At 38.7% G+C, this 22,744-nt stretch overlaps 1 protein-coding gene across 48 annotated transcripts in view; it reads right to left on the bottom strand.

Moving 5' to 3' along the window:
- Positions 1–22,744, bottom strand: part of slc8a1b (solute carrier family 8 member 1b) — a 200,584-nt gene that overhangs the window by 121,561 nt on the left and 56,279 nt on the right. For 12 of the 48 annotated variants that reach the window (XR_012392858.1, XR_012392860.1, XR_012392855.1 and 9 more), the window contains one exon: positions 9,245–11,094. Coding sequence is in view for 29 of the 48 variants with exons in the window: in XM_073927576.1 (XP_073783677.1) it covers positions 9,245–11,067 (1,823 nt within the window). In the remaining 19 variants the exon portion in view is untranslated. 48 annotated transcript variants of the gene reach the window in all.

The raw sequence follows: 22,744 nt of genomic DNA, 5'->3' as shown, positions 1-22,744 counted from the left end.
AGTGTCTAAAATAAACATCATCTTTTCGATAATCTTTATGAAATAACTAATAATAATTTGGAAATGTACAGTTTTCATCTGTAAAATACTTCTCTTTATTTTGCCTCTGTGGAGTTATATATTCAGGATTATTCTAAAATATAGGTAGATACTTGCCATTTGCGATCTGTAAGTATAAGTGACAGTATATATATACAAAGGGTAAAGAGGCTGTAGGAGTTCTAATATCGCACGGCTATCAGCCAATCAGATTTGAGAACCAGACAGAACTGTTGTATAAATTTATATTAAAATATATTTACACACGCACTGTCACTAATACTTGCAGATCGCTGGTAAACACGCAGATCGTTATAGGACTACAAAAGTCTTGTTTAGCTGCATTGTGAACATTACGATGCATTTTCCTTGCCGTGTTAGGTCCTTGCTTTGTTTAGTGTTTATTCCTGCCTGCTGCCTGCCTTCTAAGCACTCCCCTGTTATTTGAATACGACTCAGGATTCTCTGTATGCACCTGAATGCCCCTGTGTTGACCGTTGCTTGCCTGACCATCCTTGTTAATAAACCTGTATTTGGTTTCACACCTCCTTTGTCAGTGTCCCTTCACATTACATTTACCTTCATTGATTTTTCTTTCAGCCAAGTCCCTGATCAGGGGTCACCACAGTGGAATGAACCACAAACTATTCTGGCATATGTTTCACGCAGCGGATGCCCTTCCAGCCACAACCCATTACAAAAAAAACATTCATAAACACTCATTCAATATGGCTAATTTAGCTTACTCAATTCACCTACGTATAGCGCATGTGTTTGGAATTGTATAGCGCATAGCGTAAACGTATAGCGCACAGGGCTCGAAATTGCGACCATTTTGGTCGCATATGCGCCCGAAAAATAATCTATGCGACCTAATAATATATTTTGGCGCGTTAGTGCGACTACAGATAATGGTTGTAGTGCGACCTGTTTTGATTTTTTGTAAAAACGTGCTGAATCGCTCTTCCCTGCCGCTATATTGCTTCCTATTAGCTGTCAATCACTCAAGACTTTCCGCTGTTAGATGACAAGGAAGGAGCTTTTATGACCACAGGAAATACAAATGGCTGAAGAGTGATAACTTAAAGCACACAGGTTTGCAAACCCCATCTAAAGTTGAGGGCGCAGATGAGAGCGATCATGACGTGGTGAATATTGATCCGCCAGCTGAGATCAATCGAGTAAGTGCTTTTCAGAGAAGGTGCCCGAATCTCGATGCGTTGCATTCGATGCGTGTTCAGCGCAAATGTCCGCTAAAAGTCAAATCTAATACTGTACATATCATCGTCAAAGGAGCTCGCCTTTACTAAGTTTACACTGAAACTGCGGCTCATCATAACAACGAACGGTATTGCGTCGGTGGTCATCGCAAAAATACTGCTCTGCCTGCTCATAAATTGGGTCGGCTGACTCGCCTGCTTTCTACTAACACAGAAAAATGAAGATCAGCCAGCCTGAGCTCAGACTAAACCTTTAAATTGACACAAACTGAAACCAAAACTTTTAAATAGTGATAGAAGTGAGACTTTACTTACTTTCTCTTGTCTATTCTTCTTTGAGGTGTATATTATTTTTTAGTTATTTACTGATGACTGTTTTGCAGCTTTCAGCATTGAACTGATTTTTATATTTTTATATTTATTATAATATTTTGTTTGCTTTGTAGCATAAATATTATTTATTAAATTGACATGCATATAAAAACAGCAGTACAAAATCCATATTTCTTACTGCAATGCTTCATTTTTGTTTGATGCAAACTATACATTTATTTTTCATAAATTAACAGACTTTTTATAGCAGATATTCATGCACGTCGTTTAAGGCAGCATCATTATGAGAAATGTAATTCATTGTTACTATTATTGTCATTTTTATCATCATTAATATTCTATAATTATTAGACATTCATTTTGAAATTATTGCACACAAATATCAATGTCATCATAGCGATAGTTGTTTCTGTTTTTTGTTAGTCCTATTGATGTTGTTTTAAAATACAGCAGCAGTGCTCATTCATTTTTAATGGGTGCTCCTAAATTTTTTCTGGTGCTCCTAAATTTTTTTTGGTGCTCCTAAATATTTGAAGTTGGGAGCACCGGTGCTACCAAGTAAAAAAGTTAATTTCGAGCCCTGATAGCGCATGTGTTTGGAACTGTGGGGGAAAATGAAGCACCTGGAGGAAACCCATGCGAACACGGGGAGAACATGCAAACTCCATACAGAAATCGCAACTGACCCATCCGGGACACCAACCAGTGACCTTCGTGCTGTGAGGTTACAGTGCTAACCACTGAGCCACCATGTCGCCATTTAACATACAATTTAAATTAAATACAATTACTTTGTGATTTAAAAAACAATCAGCCAAAACATTATAAAAGACTTATAATAACAACCTCAAGAAAGTTATTACGTGATAAAACCCAGTGATGAATCCTGTTAATATATATTTTTGGTCTGTGTAACATTTACAAAGGCTGTGGATGATTTATGCACCACAATCGCTCTGAATTCTAACCGAATTTATTCAAAATATTTTTTATTCATGGTGGCACAAGAAAGGCCCCTGGTAAGGATGCAGGGGCTGCGGGGGCGTCTCTTACGCCAGTGTGTGTAACTGCGTGTGAGTGTTGTGTGAATGTTCTAGTTATGCTGTTTCCTGCAGCTGTTATTGGCTCTAATGAGACAGAGCAGATTAACACTTCAAACCTGACCCTCTCTCTCACTCACTCTCTTCACACTTTATCCTTCTATAGAATTCTCTCCCTTTCTCTTTGTATCCATCGCTCCCTTTATCCTTCTGTTGCTCTTTCTTTCCTTATGGACAGAAGACAGGAGTTGAAAATGAGCACTTCAAAATGGCTTGGAAGATGAAAATAGAATTTAGACAAACTGCAAGTAAAAGACCTCATTTTAAATCAGACCATCTACATCTTTTAAATGTCCTAAGATCTGCTAACAAGAGATGTTTATCTATGATAAGCTAATTTAAATATTTTGCTATCCTAAAAGACATTCATTCATTTATATTTATTTTCCTTCGGCTTAGTCCCTTTAGATCAGGGATCACCACAGCAGGATGAACCATTAACTTATCCAGAATAAGTTTTACACAGCAGAAGCCCTTCCATCTGCAACCCAGTAGTGGGAAACACCCATACACACTCATACACTACCAATTTAGTTTATTCAATTCACCTATAGCACATGTCTTTAGACTGTAGGGGAAACGAGAACACCTGGAAGAAACCTACGCGAACACTGGGAGAACATGCAAACTCGTGCCAACTGACCAAGCCGGAACTCAAACCAGCGACCTTCTTGGTGTGAGGTGACAGTGCTAACCACTGAGCCACCGTGTCAGCCCAAAGACATATAATGCAAAATTGCAGTCAGCACAATGGATATAGGGCTGTTAACAGCCATCAAAGCTTGCTAATTATTCATGTAAAATTAATTGACTGCAAAAATATTTTAATATTTAAAAAACTGTACAAAAGTGATACTACCAGTTAAAAACTATTTACTATAAAAATAGTAAAAAACTAACTTAAAAATAGTTAAAAACTATTACAGTGAATTTGAAAAAAAAAACAAAAAACAGATTTATTACACGGATATATTTAATAAAATAATATCTCAGCCATGGAAGATCCTTAGCAATTAAAAGATAATATAATTAAATTCATGCAAGGTATTAGGAAAAAAAAAAACTATTTCAACAAAATTTAATACAGTTTTTGTTTCTCTTAAATTTTGCTTTTTTTTTTTAATTTTATGCAATATGTTCCCTAACATATACATTTGTGTGTACTCATTTTGGACTGCTATCATAAGTTTTTTTTTTTTATTAGCTCCAGATTTGGTTTCTGTACTGACTAATCGAATGTATACAATAATGTAAAGCTTCCTAAAGAAAATAAAACTTAAATGAGAGATTTGGGAGGGGTGTACTCGTATATGCTGAGCACTGTACATCAAACACTTGCATTATTTTTTTTTTACTGTATATTTAACTTTTTTCATAGTGTTTACCCAATTAGTAATCATAGACATGGTGAGGTACGAAGATGGATGACAAACGAGTAATAAAAAAAGATCACTGCTCTGCATTAATTATCTTGTCTCTTTGAATTTATACATATTCATAATCTTTTCCAGGTTTTTGTTTGCACAGATTTAGTCTCTGGAAAATCTCTATGTGAACGCACTTGTTAAGTAGAAAAATCACATAAATATTTGACCTGTATGAATATTCTATGGCAACACAAACGATTTTTAAACAGCCACTGTCTTATTTGTTGCTATATTAGCTAGTTTATTAGCTTTTTCCCTTATGTTCAGTCTTCATTTCTTTCTTCTTTCATTTGATTGAGTCTGCCCAGCGGGACAGTCTGATGATTAAGTTGTCAGATGCAGATACAGATGTCATTTGTCACACGGTTTTGTAACTTACATCTGCACGTTTTCTGGTATATGCACATAATCCTGAAGAAGGCCGCTTTATTTGGTCCAAATTTCATCTTAAGATGACATCAGTGGCCAGTTTTAAAATGGCATAGGTTAAATCCACATGGACAGACACACACAGCTACAACAAGATGACCATGTACAATCCTGTAAATAACAGATGTACACGCATTAGCATGACTCTCCTTGCCAGCCACATGCCATGGCATTTCATGAACACAAATGTCAAAATGCCAGTGAGAGCTGATAGCGTAGCAGTACTCTGAATACGTGTGCTTTGTAAATGTGCATATATATATATTTTTTTTTATTTTAAAGCAGGAAGAAGCAGATAGAAATTTATTCAGAATGGAAGAATTAGTGGAAGACACAACAGATTGTGAATTGAATTAGCACAGAGAGAGGAAAAATGGAAATACAGTTGAAGTCAGAATTATTATTCCCCCCCCCCCCCCCCCCCTTTTTTCTGTTTTAAATATTTCCCAAATGATGTTTAACAGAGCAACAGAGCATTTTCACAGTATGTCTGATAATATATTTTCTTCTCGAGGAAGTCTTATTTGTTCTATTTTGGCTAGAACAAAAGCAGCTTTTAATATTTTTATAAACATTTTAAGGTCAAAATGATTAGCCTCTTTACGCTATAATTTTGATAGGCTGCAGAACAAACCATTGACATACTGTACAGTGCTCTGCCTAATTACCTCAACCTGCCTAGTTAACCTAATTAACCTAGCTAAGCCTTTCAATGTCACTTTAAGCTGTATAGAAGTGTCTTGAAAAATATCTAGTCAAATATTATTTACTGTCATCATGGCAAAGATAAAATAAATCGGTTATTAGAGATGAGTTACTAAAACTATTATGTTTAGAAATGTGTTAAAAAAAAAAACTTATCTCCGATACACAAAAAATGGGGAGAAAAATAAACAGGGGCCTAATAATTCTGACTTCAACTATGTCGAACACAGAAATTTATATGATGAGTTTAGATGCAAAAACCTCTAAATGCCATCTGAATTTTTTCTCAAAAATAAGCATTTTTTTCTCAGCCCCCTGTGTTTATGTTCAGGTTTTTTTTTTACTTTAACGGCAAGGAGAAATAATATATTCTTTGCACTTAGAGTAATATTACTGAAACTACACACAGTAGCCTAAGAAAAATGCTAGTTTTAGATGAAAAATAAAGACGGCACTTAGAGGTTTTTGCATCTAAAGTCTTAAGATGTAAACTAAACAAGCATGCAAGTGTTATTTTGTGCATCTACCTTTCTCACAGTAAGATTTTTTTTTTGTGATAAGCTATTATTAACTCTGAGTTCAAAACTCTTTTCAAATGAGTAGAATTAACTTTCAGTCATTTTTTTGTTAAATTTATTTGATAAAGTTGACTGTTGGGTTTTAAAGTGTGCATAATATGGATGTTAAAGCATCTCTTGAACATGGCAATAATACAGTACTAATAACTAAATTTACAAGGTCACATCCTCTTGAATGGGAATTACTTTTATAACAATAATAATTGTTTTAATATAATTCCAGGAAAAATAGGATTACAATGAAGGTGTTTGACAGAGTTCAGAATCAATCCTGGCTGATATTGCGAATAACTCCCTTTAGAGTAAACTTTGTACTTTTTACCTTTGCAGATCTTTTTCATGTTGTGAAAGCAGCATTACACTATTAAAAAAGCTAAACTGATTTAATTGAGATTGTATGGACTTCAATTCAAAAGAAATAACCATTCAGGAAGTCATTTCTGTAAATCTGTACATTTTTTTGCCTTTTTTTGGTTTATTCTTTTGTGATGTCAAGGGAAATGTGCAGCACTTCAGTATTTGGAGCTGAAAGAATAATCAATAAGCTAAATATTTCATAGATAAACACACAAAGACCAAGGGATCTGTGGAACTTGACAGTTGTTCTAGCTCTGTGGAAATCTGCTTATCAGTTAACGCCAGCACTCTCAGAATAATCCAGCGGGAGTTCTGAAACAGGCCTGTAAGGAACTCAAACTTTACTTCTGTGTTTTCTCTTACAAACTGCGAAACTGAAATTAGGGTGGAGTTTGCCTCTGGCTCTGGGATGTAGATCATCTATTTTCTCATTTAATTTTTTTTCCCTCTCTCTCTTTTCCAGAGCAAACCATTCTGCCTTGCATCTGGGTTGTGTTCAAGGGCATCGCAGCATGATGGTGCTTTACAGCCTTGTCTCCATCTATGAGATCTGGACTTCTTAACATCCCATGACACCATCACCACACCACTAAAACACCACTATTAGGCCCAGGAGTCACCACAGCAGAGTGCATACTGAATTTATATTTGAATCTAGATGATCTACTGTGTGACAGTGAGACCGCACAATCTTGTAAGGAAAATAAAAAAGTTTTGTATCCGCAAGCACATGTATGATGTTAAATGTTTGGCAGTAAAGCAGGAGTTTGGCAGTCCATTCATCTTTTGCTGATATCTGCAATGTTTCTGAGCATGGTCAAACACTGTTTTTAGAGTGAACTTTCATGAGGCTGTGTTTAGTAAACAGAGCGTGCAAACTGTTCCAAACGGGCTCCAAAAGTGCAATGAATCATGGTCCTGCACGGTGAGGTAACCCTGCATTCCAGCCCTGTTCCACACTCATATTCCAGAATGCTGAGATAATGTTCTAATTATATGTTCTGGAATTTTTTTTTTTTTAAGATCTGAGGAAAGACGAGATATTTGAACCGAGAGACTAAAACAACCCTGATCCTGTCTACAGTATAGTGCATGACACACCCCCTATCCCTTCATCATTTCATTACAGGAGTGTTATTAAAATCCACTTAAAAGGCGCGCACAGCTTTGCTCAATGGAAAGTATGCAACAGTCCAACAGGCCCCTGAAAGCCTGACCCTCAACATCTGCTTTGAATCTGGTTGAAATATACACAGCCCTGTTACAATCGGTCACTGTGCTTGCCTTGTATACCAGGGCAGATGGTCAGTTTTACATTTTGTTGCAGGATTGTACACTTTCAACAACCTTCGCTCAGGTGCAGGAGAAATGTTTGAGATCATTTGAGAGTTTCTTCTTATGTTAAGCAACAGCTTGTCAGCAAAACAAACTGTCACTATGATCTGGAGAAAACGGATGTTGTCGATATCAGAACGGCAAGAGACACAATCACCAAGTAGAATCTTCATATGGAGATTAACTGGTATTGACTGGTTTAAGTCATGCCGAGTTTAGACTGCATGATTTTACCAGAGATTTTGACTCGCCGACAGGTTGAGAAAAATCACAGAAAAATGCCTGAAATCACAATTCACACTGTGTGATTGCTGCTCACGTGAAGAGCACCGATTTGCCTATCAAAGACATGATGTGAGAGAATCTTCGATGAGTCGCTGATGCCCGTGAGATATTTGGCATGCTAAATATCTGGACCTGTCGGCAATTCAAATCATGCTGTGTGAAATGTGTTGATTGAAAATAACATTGGCGATTACCTACAGCCAATGAGAGAGCAGCATTCACTAGTATGGGTATCTGCAGGTCAGTAGGAGGTTGGGGGAGAAGTTAAAAGGGCTAATTTTCAGTTTATTTAGAAATGGAAAACCCAAGAAATGGATGAAAACTAGTGTAAATTTGGCAGGAGCACCCGTGTCTGTTTGACATGTCATCTGAGCAAAATCACAACTGAATATTCAAAAAAAATTTGAGGAAAAATTGCTAATTCCCTTTAAAGCAAGGTGAGCAAAAGAAGTACAATTTCTACATTGCTAAAGGTTTCTATCTCATTATGTAGGCTAGTTAATAACAAAATACTACGTGAGCTCATGTTGTTTCCATGTCACTTCTCACGTGTGTTTAGTTGTGAGGCGTAGTTTGAAGACTGAGACAAAAGTTGTCGGCGATTCTTCCTATTTTAAAGTCATGCAGTGTGAAACTCCAAGTCGCCGATTCATCTTGCAGTGTAAACGAAACAGCGATGCAGTTCTAGCCCAGATAATCAAAATCGTGGAGTCTGAACTTTGCATTAGTATCCCAGCCAGAGCTTTAGATGAGTGCCTAGCTGGATAAGTGTTCAAGTTGGCTCTAAACCAGCCAAATAAGACCAGCTAACCACCTTAGAGTGGTCTGGAATATCCCCTTGAAATCAGCTACTGTAAATGCATGCAAACATCATCTCCAGAAATAACTTTAGTCATACACCACAGTCAAAAGCCACAAAAAGCCTTGATAAACATCATACAAAGATAAAAAAATGCATTAATAAATAAACAGGGAACAAAACAGTAAAACATCTGCCAAATAGTATATATTATAACCATCATCATTCACACTGACTCTGAGGAATCAGGCTTTGAGGCTGAAAGCTAAGAAGAGAGAATTGTGAATGAAAGATACATGAAAAGATGGAGAAGAGAAGAAGATGGGAAATATATCTGGGGAGTTTCTATTTGATGACATCCTCCATTGGCTGCTTTTAGCACACAATGCTTCTCATATCACAGTGACATCACAATGATGCCACACAGCAAAATACTTAGCATCAAGCATGCTACTCCAAGCACATATAATTCAAAAACATCTTGCATGCATTACATTCCTGTTCTGACAGACCACTACAAGAACCTAAATTAAATTCAGATCTTAAAAAAGTACTGCTCTTCTTTTTAGGAGTGACTCATCAGGACAGGAACCCAAACACATTTTGCTGTATGATATAATATGAGATTGTGACTTACAAAATTTCGTCGTTTTGGAACTCCAGAAAACCATGGCTGTCTTCAAAGTCCTCTCCCCCTCCACGGGCTGTTCCCTCAATGGTTTTATATGGCACTGACACCACCCCACGGGCACCAGACGTACGCAGGACCTTCACTTCCATGACACCCACACTCTCACTCACATGGGTGACCGGCTCTTCAAATGTGAAGATTCCAGCATGGTCATCGTCAAAGATGGTGACTGTTGCTGTGGAGGGCAGACCGAGTGTTGCAATGGTCTCCACATGATTGGCTTCAGTGGTCTCTGGCTCATCACCCTCATGAACCACACGGACATTGCTTAGGTGGATGAGGAAGTTCTCGTCTTCTTCAAAGATGTCATCGTCAATAATTCCAACTCGGATTTCCTTCTGTGTCTCACCAGGCTTGAAAACAACGGTACCTTCAGTGAACTCATAGTCTGAGCCAGCATTTGCGGTTCCATCTTCAGTGCGAAATTCCACGGACACGGTTTGATTGAGATCGCCTCCACGACGGATCACATTCACTGCCACGGTGCCACAGTTTTCCAGGCACTGGTATGAGCAAGGGTCAAAAAAGATCTTAGAAATTGGGTCATTCTCACCAGTGTCACTGCGTACCTCATGCATGCTCACTGCTTTACGAGCCTGGTCTGCCGCATGTTTCTTCAGAATGTTACCTGCTCCGGTCATCAAGCGGGTTGCCTGGCATCGGTAGAATGCACGGCTCTTCTGCTGCTGGCTGAGCACCTGGTAATTAGCTAGTTCAATCAACTGCTCCACCTCTTTATCTGGATGTTTCTGCTTCAGTTCCTTCAAGATCTTCGCCATTTCACGTCTAGCTTCATCCTCATCCAGGTCTTTATCCTCCAGTTCCAAAGCCAGAGTTCCATCCAAGAAGTCCACGGCATGGGAGTTCAGCATTTTCCCATCCATCTCGATATCCACCTTGGATGGTAAGGGCCGGTCCCCCTCTGTCTCGATAATCATGCCACGGTGCTTGCCAGCTCGGTAGCGCTTGTAAACATACTTGTAAAACAGGAGGCGGCGGTCAGCGATCCAAGCGAAGACCACGCATATGGGAAAGAAGAAAAGAGTGAGAAGACCCTCCCACACTTGGACAATACCAGGTGACAAAACAGCCAAGATCAGGTACATCCACAAATAGGCAAAAATGCTCCAAGCAGCAGTAACAAAAAACACACGCAGGTGTTTCACTTTGCGATGTTCTCCGTCGGGCACCACATAGACACAGATTCCAATAATGACAAACATGTTGAAAGCTGCACTGCCGACGATGGTAGAGGGACCGAGGTCACCAGCTTCAAAGTTATGGCCGCACACTTCAATGACCGACAGCAGAATTTCAGGAGCAGAAGAACCCAGAGCCATGAGGGTAAGGTTGGACACCGTTTCATTCCAGATGCGTACAGTTGTGGTGGTCGTTTCACCATTTGGTTTCTTAATGGTGATCTCCTTTTCCTGTGAGGTGATGACCTCGATAGATGCCATGAAGCGATCAGCAATAATCGAAACCCCCAGAAACATGTATACCAGTGCCACAAAGTAAACGGTGGCCCGGGCTACCTTGTCCCCAAAGGAAGGATTTGGGGGTTCCCACACTGGAAGGATGACTCCAGGGGCACATATGGCTGAGCCGCCCCCACAGCTCAAAGATTTGTTGGCAGGAGAACTATGATCCTGGCTGTGATCTGGGGCATGTTCGGCTGTCACATGGTGGACATTGTGGACCACTATCACCAAAAGGACTAGACACTGAAAGGTCAGGAAGAGGCGTGGGGAGGTCTCACGATGCCTCATCTTTCCTTACTCGGCGGCAAACTTCTGCTAAAAAAGAAAGAAAAAAAAGGAGGTGAAGAAAAAAATAGATCATCCATTAATTGAAACGAAACCAGGACACTAATCACCAACAGGTACTGACACACGTTCTCATAAAGGTTACTATATAGCTAGATTTCTGACACTGATTTAAAACTGATTTTTTTGGGAGCATTTCAACAGTGTTTGCTGAAAGGCAAGTTCCTGAAATGTCAAGAGAAAACTCCTTCTGAAGCAACTAGACTTGTATATCCATGTGAAATCATTTCTATGTGAAGATCTATATACCCATGTTAAATCATTTATTGTTAATCAATTAAATCAGCATTTTTTTCAGCAGAATGGTACAGTACATGCTTCCTTAAGACTTATAGCAACAATGTTATTTTCAATATACAATTTACAAATTGTTTTTCCTTAAAAAGTCAAATATATAGTGTAGATTTTTGGTACTGAAAAGAAATTATCCAATGAAGTTCAGGTTGGGACACTGGCACTTGACTGCAAGCAAGCAGACCTGAATTCAAACCATGCCTGCAAAATGCATCATCAGACAAAGGGTGGCAATCTGCCCCTAAAGCAAGAGGATGAAACACTTGCTCATGGTGCAAAACACATGCATGGACACACACCCACAGAGTCACACACACATTCATTTCTGCAGTCATCAATGAGTACAGTGCACAGCAAACCCTTGCAGACCTTGCTCACATATTTAAATTAAAATAAAACCCCTGCGTCTCGAATAGGCCTGGATCATTATTTAATCATACACATTTTGGCCGTTTTTAACCCCGGTTTAACGATGTGTAATGCAAAAAAAAGACCGAATACAGCGCGGTTGAATTCAGCACTGCTCAGATCTCCCTCACTCTCATTCACATATACCGCAACCTACTGCTCTCATTCAGCACCCCATCCTCTGATCAAACATCTGCCATCCCACATACAGTCGATGCGGACACGGATGATTGTTTTATTGAAATGCTCTTATTGTTCGGATAAACGTTGGCTAAAGGAGCCTCAACCTTTCCCCCCACACGTTATGTTCATGCATCACAGATTTTCTTGCGATCGGATCGTTTAATACAACTTTCACTTGCACAACAGATTTCCGTAAAATGAGGTGAAGGCGAACAACCGGTTAAATGATCCTCCGCGGGCCACTGCAGACCGGACCGCACCGCACTGGCACAAGAGCGTACCTCTGTATCAAGTGGTTCCCTCTCCGTAGTGATTATCATTAATGTGATACTCGGACTGTCTGCGGCTGCCTGTTAACCCTTGTTGAACGCGGCACCTATGCATAATGGGTCTGCATGGAGCTTAATGATGGCGGTATCCTATTGTTGCACTAGGGTTATGTGTTATTTTAAATATAAGAAGAAGATGCTCTTACCGTAACGGTACTCCGGGAAGTAGTCAGTCTGAAGGACAGCGGCAGCAGGAGTTAACGGAGACTGTGCGTGTCGGAAGCAGTCAGTAGTATCCCAGCTCGCATTAGTTTAGTTTTTATATATGAGATGGAGGAGAGATTAGAGACCCGCGCGAGTAATATATGCACATATACACCCTCCGCTTTCCATATACGCGTTTGTTTTTCCCCAAACAGACCCGTAGCGTTCAAATATCTGATGCTTTATCAGCAAATCTGAGAGAGCTGAAACGTGCGTGCGAGTTCTTCCTCATTCTTCCCTGTCTCGGCTGGTTCTGTGTGAGTGTGACTGTGCGTGAGTGTGTGAGCAGGCGTGTGTGCGCGTGCCGCGGAGCCTCGCGCTCAGTGAGTGGGATACGCGCGCTGCGTTCGGGGAACAGAAAGAGAAGAGAGGGAGAGAGAAAGAAAGCAGGGATTCTGCTTCAGCGTTTTTCCTCTTCTCCCCTCCCACCGTTGTCCTCTCTCAACCACATGTATGAACGCAAATGGTCCTTTATTCCTGTTACCGATGATCAATGAATGAATTATCAGTCACTAACAAGGACGGTGACCACGTGATGCAATACCGGTTTCATCTGTAGTGGTGTAATGCATCACACACGACATCTCATTCATTCTCTGCACCGCAGCCTCTCCAGCCGGCGGTGTAAACCACACCATTCGACGATGAACACTTCTTTTAGGGGAAACCCACTTGTTTCGCAAATAGCTGATACTGTACTTTCAAACATATCCATTCTTTCTCATTTTATTTTTCACCCAATATGTATATTCTTTCGAAACACCCTAAATAGGCCTGTAAGCCACTGTTTTCTCACTTGTTAAAAACGCCGTTTTCTTTATAGCTTACTATGAAGTTTTGAATGTCAGTGACATTATATAACGTGACAACCGATTACAAATGTTTTATTGACATAATTGCACAGTTGACATACATGATTCAGCAATTATTTGAGATGCAAAACATTTCAAGAAGTTGAACTGTTTCAATTCCTGTTTCCATCTGGCTGTAAGAGTAGGCCTAAACAGCTTTCGAGTTCAACTTCATCTTTATGCTCTCTCTCTCTCTCTCTTTGTGTGTGTGTATATATATATATATATATATATATATTAGGGACGTAACGGTATTGTAAATACTGTCATACCGCAATATTAATTTTTTTCGATATTACCGTAGTCGCATGACTCGGTAAAACTATAGGTCTTCTGAGAAAATTTGCTCAGGCGAATGAAGCGAACGGGAGGTACTGGAAACTACAATTCCCATCAGCCCAGGCTTGGCCATAATCCCTTGCGCTCTGTTGTCGCTACAGATCCAGTAATGCGGAAATGGAGTGTGCTGCTAGAAGCGGGGATCAAAAAGAGCTGGAAAACCCTAAAGCGGGTGTTGTTGCCGCGCGCGTACTGAATATTGGTGTTGTCGCGCGAATTCTTATCAGCTGTGTTGTCGTGCGCGTACTGAATAGCGGTGTTGTCGCGCGAGTTCTTATCAGCTGTGTTGTCGCGCGCGTACTGTAAAGCCTGATTTATACTTCTGCGTCAGGTGACCGGCGTAACCAACGGCGCATGCAACGCACGTAGCTGTGCATTTATACTTCAGCGCGCTGTCTCTGTTGGTCTGCATTAACACTTCCGAAACGCTAGTTGGCAGTGAGGTGTAAATGTTCCTCTGTGTCGAGTTTCTTCGCTCCTTTTTTTCTTTTCCTGATCACTTCCGGGATGTACAAGTGGCTCAAACTTGCTCATTTTGAGGCAGGAACCGGCGGACGTGCAACAACTTTAACTATGAAGTAAACACAAAACAAAACTTTCCATCCGGAGCTCCTTCACGGTACTCCACACTTGTATACAATAGCTCGCGCTGCGTCGCGCCATTCGCGCGGCTCTCGGTCCCGCCCAGACTCGTCAGCGCTACCAAGCCGACCAATCACAGAGCTTACGCTACGCGTCGTTGCGACGTGTAGTTACATTTTTTGAGAGGTGCACGTCAGTGACGGCGATGGCCACGGCGAAGGGCTATGCGTCAGTGCCGTAGCATACGCCGGTGTTTGACGCAGAAGTATAAATCAGCCTTAAAACGGGGACGGAGGGTATGTCGCGTCGCGGGGGCACTTTTGATCATTTTGGAAGGGAACTTTCTATCCAAGACTAAAAAGGGCATGTGCACTGCACAGGTTGAGCACTGTGTGTGCATGTGCCTGCAAGTTGGGGAATACGACTAATAATCAGTCATGGGGACTGCAGAAACACAGCACACTGTTCAGATTGATGCAGACATGAGATCTCTATCTCACTCATGGTTTGTCCTCTCAAGTGGGGGAAAGACAATGCACAACGTTACCCACTGCTGTCAACCTGGGCCAACTCATATCTCTCTTGTCCCAGAAACCTCAGTCCCAAATGAGAGGGGTTTTTTCTGTTGCAGGGGACATTGTAAATACCCAGAGATACCAGCTTTTACCAGATTATATTTATATGATAATTTTCCTTAAAACCCATCTCTATCTAAGTAAGTGAGTGAGTGATTAAATGTTGAATGTGATGAGTTTTCAACAATACTAAATTGAAACTTAATTTTTTTTACATGGTTTAATATTTTTTTGTTATTAAAATTGAAGTTCCTGTTTCAAAGCTTACAGATAGATGACTAATTTGTATGTCATTGACACTTTTGGCACTTTTTTGGAGTATTTTCATAAGTTTTGTTTTTTCCTGTAAATGATTCAATAAATACCGTACCGTGACATTGATACCGAGGTATTACCGTACCGTGAAATTCTGATACCGTTACATCCCTAATATATATATATATATATATATATATATATATATATATATATATATATATATATATATATTAGGGATGTCCTGATACAAAATTTTAACTTCCGATACGATACCGATATTGCAGCCATCAGTACGAACCGATACCAATATAAATTGGATATCAGCACAAATTATGAATACTTTACTTTTACCTATTTCGTTGAGTCAAATGTATGAAAGGCTAGATCAAACTGAGAAACAGTCAGCAACTGTAAGTATGGAAAAAACAAGTTTATTAACTATTGGTTGCATGAATGTGAACCTTTTACATAAGAATATATAAAAAGAATTAAAGAATAAATATTAAGACACTGAAAAATATCTTAATTGAATAAACAAAAATACATTTTTAAAGTGCAAAATGCTAATTAAAGGTCACTTCAGTTATTCATTTTTTACCATCAGCAAATAGTAGAAACTGCAGAGAGCAGGAACACAGGGGAAAAAATATTGTTAATTGAATAACTGCTAAAGGTTCAGTGTCCAAAATTTCTATTTCACACACAGCTTTTTGATGAATTTTTGATCCAGTTGAGCTGAAACATATCTTTTACACTGTGCAGCAGAAATAAGTTATTGTTTAGTTAATAAAAATGTGCAGTATGGTTAGTACAAACATTTACATGATCAGAGCCATTTCATCTGTGTTTGTATCATAAGAAGATTATGGCTGTATAAATTTTCCCAAACATTATTAATTTTATAATAATATATATTGCACATATTATATTTAACATAAAAATACTTGCAGAGGCTAGATTAAAACACACATTTTCTCCACAGCACTTGAAGTAATGGGACTTTTAAGAATAATTTTATTTATCAAAATACATTGTATTTGCATATTTGCACAGATTCCACCCTACTGCCCACATGAGAAAAGTAGACAATGTAAATAAAGAGAACTGCAAACTTGTATGCAAAGCTGACACTGTTTATCAGAGCACTTTATCTTTCTGGGCTTTTTAAAGAAGAATTAAACATGGGAATGTCTCTAATAAAATTTTCCTTCTGCCCCAAAAGTAATACCATTCTTTCTTTTAAACTGTAATGGCCCTCAGCAACAGAATGACTTCTTATTCTAATTTAATAGACAATTAAAACAACAAAAAAGTTTAGCATTTTACATGACACTGTTCCTTTCAGAGTGTTCAAGTAAAAAAATGAAATAAAGAATAATAAATCCACTATTTCACTCCTACTTTCCATGTGCACGACTGACAGGTCAAATCTGCTCCCTCTCTAGTCTTGGTGCTGCTGAGAGATTGAGATTGAAAGTTTGCGCACAAAATAATGTAGAAACGCAGCTAAAGAAAGCAGAATCAGGGACATGTTCAGATAGAGGACATGTCCGGGAAAAAGATAATGTATTGTCACCCTAAATAATGAGCTGAAACAGTGTATTTAGTAAAAGGCTTTTTTTTCCCGCGTGTCCTGTGCTCTTCTCAAAGCTAAAGTCAGAGCAGGTGTCCAGCGCGTCTCTGTGGGTCTGCTGCAGCAGCAGAGCCCGCGAGTCTGTGGTGGAGACTTTTCTCACGCACACAGAACCGGGCCGCTGAGGTAAAGTCTTATGTGTGTGAAGCGCTGGGGATGAATTGGGTATCACACTGGATGAACCACGATATGCCATGACCGAATTGAGGTTCGCACGATGTGTGCTACGTCGCCATTTGGTTAGCAGCCTTATGCAAAACAATGTAAAGATTGCTTGATGTGAAGTAAATAAACCAGTAGCGTTAGAGAAGTGCAGTTGTTGCTAGCGTCAGCGTGTGCTACCATCACAATAGATTTCTATCGTAATACACCATAACTTAGAGTGAAGTGCATGTTAACTCTTAGAGGCTTTGCTAGCAAGCAGTGTTGTGATCACGTGGGCTTTGCACGCTGGCTCTGGACGCTGCTGGATAGAATAGCTGTAACAGAGTTAAGAGATTATCGGACTGCTTATATCAGAGATTTTTAACGCAGTCCGATATAGTTTTTTGGACTGATATCGGACGAATTTCTGATATCAATATCGGATCGGGACATCCCTAATATATATACATACATACATACATACATACATACATACATATATATATATATATATATATATAAATATATATATAATTTATATATATATATATATATATATATATAATTTATGTAAATTCAGACCATGAGTCCATGAGTTCAGACCATGAGTTCATAAATTCAGACCATGAGTCCACACATATGGACATCATTTTTCTCTAAAAGTACATCATATCAAAAGATGATACTTAGGTTTTATTCTAATTAGGTTCCAATAAGCCCAAAAAGCAAAGAGAAATACAATTGCATGTAAAACAACACCCTGGGCCCTAGGAGATTATCATAATTCAGCTGGTATTGTTTTTTTCAGATGGTATTTCTTTTATATATCCCATGAATGATCAACAAACAAAACAAAAACTCAGTAAATATCTACATCAAAAAACAGCTGCAGTAACATATTGTGCCAACAGAGGTGCCATTTCAAAAGCATAAAAGGGATAGTTGGATACCCAAAAATGAAAACAAATCTGTCATTGTTTACTCTCTATGCAATTGTTCCAAACCTGTTTGAGTTTCTTGTTTTCTGTTGGAAGCTAGAAACCTGCAACCATTTACTTCCACTGTTTTTCCTTCTGTGGAAGGTGATATTTACAGGTTTTCAACTTTCTTTCATTCAAAAGAATAAAGAAATTCTAAAAGCTTTGAAACTTTGAGTAAACAGTGAGTGAATTTTCATTTTTGAGTGAAGCTCTGGAATACAGCACAGGTGTTTATTCATCTTTGTGATTATCCTTTAATCACTTGTTCATTATTTACTCAAATGGAGCTTAAAATAGGTTGATCCATAAGATAAGCAAGATTTCAGGTCAGAGTAAAAAAAAAAAAGATAAGACAATATATAAAATTAAACCTAGTGAAACAAACTATTTTAGACACCACCACTGATTTTTCAGTGGATTCAGACAGGTGTGGCAAACATTGCCAGGCTCCTGTAAATTTTTGCTTGCTCTCTTTTTGTTTGAAACAATTGGTTTCATTCATTTCTGGCTCAGATGTGTTTTATAGGGCCACATCTGATGCCCAGAGGAGCTCAGCAGCAACAGTGATGCAATCTAAACTACTGACCATATTGCCACACATGTGCACAAGTCCAGTTTATAAGCTATGTCCTTGCAGCTCCTCAGATATCGCTGTAGCAGAGGACACAGTGCTTTGCCACTGATGTTATAAAAAGTTACTGTAGTTGTTTTCCCCCCACAGTAAATTCAAAGGTGAGTTAAAAAAGAAGCAGCAGCTGTTTTGGCATTGCTCAGGTGCGGAACAGCATGGCCTAGTTCTTGTTCATTTTGGCCAGAGGGAGATCTCTCTCTCTCTTCCCCCCTTTTGCCGTTTCTCTACTCGTCCCTCATTTGCCTTCACAGTCTTTCTTCCTCCAGCAGTCAAGCAGTTTCCTGCCAGTTCAAGTAAACCTTGTTTGTAAAAATACCAGTTTAAATCCTCTTTCACACACACATAAAATGTAATGATTAAAGGTGCAGTAGGTGACCTGCCAAAATGCTAACCGCTTAGCATATTATCTTTGGACGGCGGGGAGGGACTGTGATTCAAAGCTACACCCCCTGAAATCGCGAGCGCGCACACTGTGTCACAACAACAAACCGACAACCCACTAGTTCATGTCATTCACCAGTTAGTTAGTGTTTAGCCAGCGCCGTGCAGGAATTACATTTATTACTAAGCCAATATTGCATTTTATTTCAGAGCAAATATTTAGAGTAGCATGGTAAACAGTATTGGAAGGCTGTTATTGTTAAAAAATGATCCAATGTGAATATAAAAGCAAGTTCGGCTCAATAAAGCAGGTTAGGCGGAATAGCACTATTTACTGATGTTTTGTTGTTAAACTAAATATAAATCTACATTATCGATGCTGTAAAAGAACCTTTTGAAACTGAAAAAAAAATCACATCAATCTTTTACCGGGAAATTTCAGTGGCTGAACAACACGTCTGTGCATATAAATCATTCATAACACAACACAATCTAACATAAGCTTAGCCTGACTAAAATAGTTTTAAAACAGAACATTACTTGTCTAACAGTAATACTTCAGCCATGGTGTCGTCCTTCCTCCAGCGGGCTAAAGTAACTCCAATACTGATTCAGGTTTTTAAAAGTTTCAATTCAGTATTTCAATTCTCCTACTCTGTCTCGTGACTGCGCGGCCGCTTATGCAGATTGGCACGCGCGAATGGCGGATCTGCGTGAACAGATGCACAGAAGTCCAAATCTACATTTGCTGACAGACAGTCTGAGCTGCTTATCGCAATTATGGGAGATGTCAGTCCAACAATATTTAATTGAATGAACATTTTTTAGTTTTATGCCTTACCTAGAATATAAAAATACATATAAAAAAAATTTAAGATAATTTACTGTAATCATTACTATTGGACTTTGAAGAGACTTTCAACCAGCACAACTAAAAATGTTTCTAAAGACAATCACCTACTGCCCCTTTAACATAAATACAATGATATACATTCACCGGCCAATTTATTAGGTACACCTGTTCAACTGCTTGTTAACGCAAATTTCTAATCAGCCCATGTCACATGGCAGCAACTCAATGCATTTAGGCATTTAGACATGGTCAAGATGATCTATTGCTGTTCAAACTGAGCATCAGAATGGGGAAAAAGTGATTTAATGACTTTATGACTGTTGGTGCCAGACGGCTGGTCTGAGTATTTCTGAAACCGCTGATCTACGGGGATTTTCATGCACAACCATCTCTAGGATTTACAATGAATATTCCTAAAAAGAGAAAATATCCAGTGAGCAGCAGTTCTGTGGAATATTTTTTGTGTATTGTTTGTTCAACAGAGGAAAGAAATCCATAAAAGTTTAGAATCACTTGAGTATGAGGTAAATGTTGATGAACCATCCCTTTAACCATGGGATTTCTGTCACAAAATTTGCAGTTTTTGAAGGCTATTTAGTATAAAATAATTCCTAAATATATCTGAAAAAAGTACTGTCATTCAACAGCCTGTGACATCTTAAAAGAGACCCTGAGGAATGTGTGGTGCTTCAGCAATACGAGTTTATTGCTCTTAAATATTTGATAATTTCACACTTTCAATGTGTGAAGCTGAAAATGTTCAAATTGTGGCAACTGTAATTTAAAAACCAACACATCATTTAGTGAGATGCCTTACCACAAATATTAGTATTTCCATATTCCATTTTCTAATGCTCGACAAGTGTGCCAGTGACATCAATACAGCCAAAATCTACAGTATGAGGCTGGTATTTTCTGACACTCAGAATATAACATTATATAATCTGCTAATTCTGTAATTGTATAATTCTGTTTTAGGCCCCACAGGGATCCTTGCAAAAATAAAAGCTTACTCATACTGAACAAAGGGTGAAAAGGCCAACTGCTGAATACAATTACAGTTACTGAATAACAATTTTGTTGACAAACTGAAAAACACATTTTAACAAAGATTCTGTCAGAATGCAGAGCCGTTTCTCTCTCGTACACTATTAGTCATATTATGAGGCCATATTCTTTGATAGCAGTCGCTGTTCTGTGTTAGACTGAGAGCAATTAAACAGGGAGGGGAGTGTTTTCATCTCCGAACATGGCAGAAATATTTCCTGTCTCTCTGATAGCATTTGATAACTTAACCAGGCTCTTCCTGTCATCCCAGTCTCATAACTCTCAGCTGTCCTCTTCACTCTCTCACCTATTCCACAGAGCAATTCTTTATCGTTTTATCTCACTCAGACCTAATATGACACAAAACCTGTTGTCTTCTGCACTATTGAACGTGAATGGTGTGAGTGAGAGTGTTTTCTTTTCCTTGTGGCTGAAAAAACTAAATGTAGATTCAGAATTACCAGACCAAGAACATATACATTATTTTTGTGTCAATCAACAGGATTTTTGTCCTATAATGACCACTGGAATGTTGCACTCATTCGCATGTCTTCCCAAACCTGTAATTAGTTATTTAGTAGGAATATTGGCAATATTTTAGCTTAAGTCACAATTTATGCTATTAATACTGGCTTATTACCTGCCTGTTATTAAGAAACTATCTGCAAATTAGTAGCTATAAAGAGTGATTTGTTTGACATTCCTAATCCTACCCAAAACCTAAACCCAACTACTACATAACTGATAAGCAGCTACTAATAACCAAGCAGCTAATTAGCAGTTTATTGAGCTAAAAATCCTAGTTAATGGTTTGATAATGAAGCCTTTATATGAAAACAACATGAGCTTCATGTAAAAAAAAAAAAAAAAAAAAAAAAGAAATCTTCATGAGAAAAACAAAATCTGTGGAAATGTGATGCTTAATTTAGGGGTTAATGTCTTTTTCTAGAGACCTATCCAAAACTGAAACGCGAATTATGTAGCCAGAGCTACGTATGGCTGCATTTCCTCTTTAAAATGAGCGCTACGGGGCGGTGTGATGTTGTTTGTCTGATAGCTCAACAAGTATGTCGGTGGACTTGAGATGCAAAGCGGAGTTGACCGCGACAACGAGGTTCGAGTCTGACGAAGAACAGTTCCAGAGAGCAGGTAAGACAAAAACAAAACAAAAAAAAAAAAATAAATAAATAAACAAACAAGTAAATAACAGGTTGAGAAAGTAGTAAAATCCGAAAACGGGTTAAAAATCAGGGAGCTTTTCTTTTTCTAGATTACTTTACAAAACACTGCAGTTGTGTTTAGGGAAAGGGGTGGGCAGGTCAGTCAGTGCTCTTTAAAAAAAAACATTGTTTGGGTTTAGTGAATGGGGAGGGTGGAGAGAAACTGCTGTTTTACGCAGCGGATGCCCTTCCATGATGCAACACATCACTGGAAAACATCCATACACACTCATTCAAACACATACACTATGGACAATTTAGCCTACCCAATACACCTATAGCGCATGTCTTTGGACTGTGGGGGAAACCAGAGCACCCAGAGGAAACCCACATGTGCACAGGGAGAACATGCAAACTCCACAAATGCCAACTGACCCAACCGAGGCTCGAACCAGTGTCCTTTTTGCTGTGAGGCGAATGTGCTACTCACTATGCCACTGCATCGTCCTGATCACTCATTATCATATCAAAATCTTTATGATCAAATATATCCATACTACACACTATATTAAAGGAATGACCCAAAGCAGCACATTATAATATCAGATTTTTGCCACTGTGTGAACAGGCCTTCACATACTGTAATGATTCCAAAATAATAAATATGAAATTTATTATGAAATATGAAATATGAAAACTTTATTTGGAAAAGTTTGGAAAAGAGTTGCCTATACATTGAGGTAAAGAACTCCTACTGTGTTTTATGAA

This window comes from Danio rerio, chromosome 17 (assembly GCF_049306965.1).
Source record: "Danio rerio strain Tuebingen ecotype United States chromosome 17, GRCz12tu, whole genome shotgun sequence".
Classification (NCBI taxonomy): Eukaryota; Metazoa; Chordata; class Actinopteri; order Cypriniformes; family Danionidae; genus Danio; species Danio rerio.
Note: the sequence above shows the minus strand (reverse complement) of the source record. Positions and strands in the feature narration are given on the sequence as shown.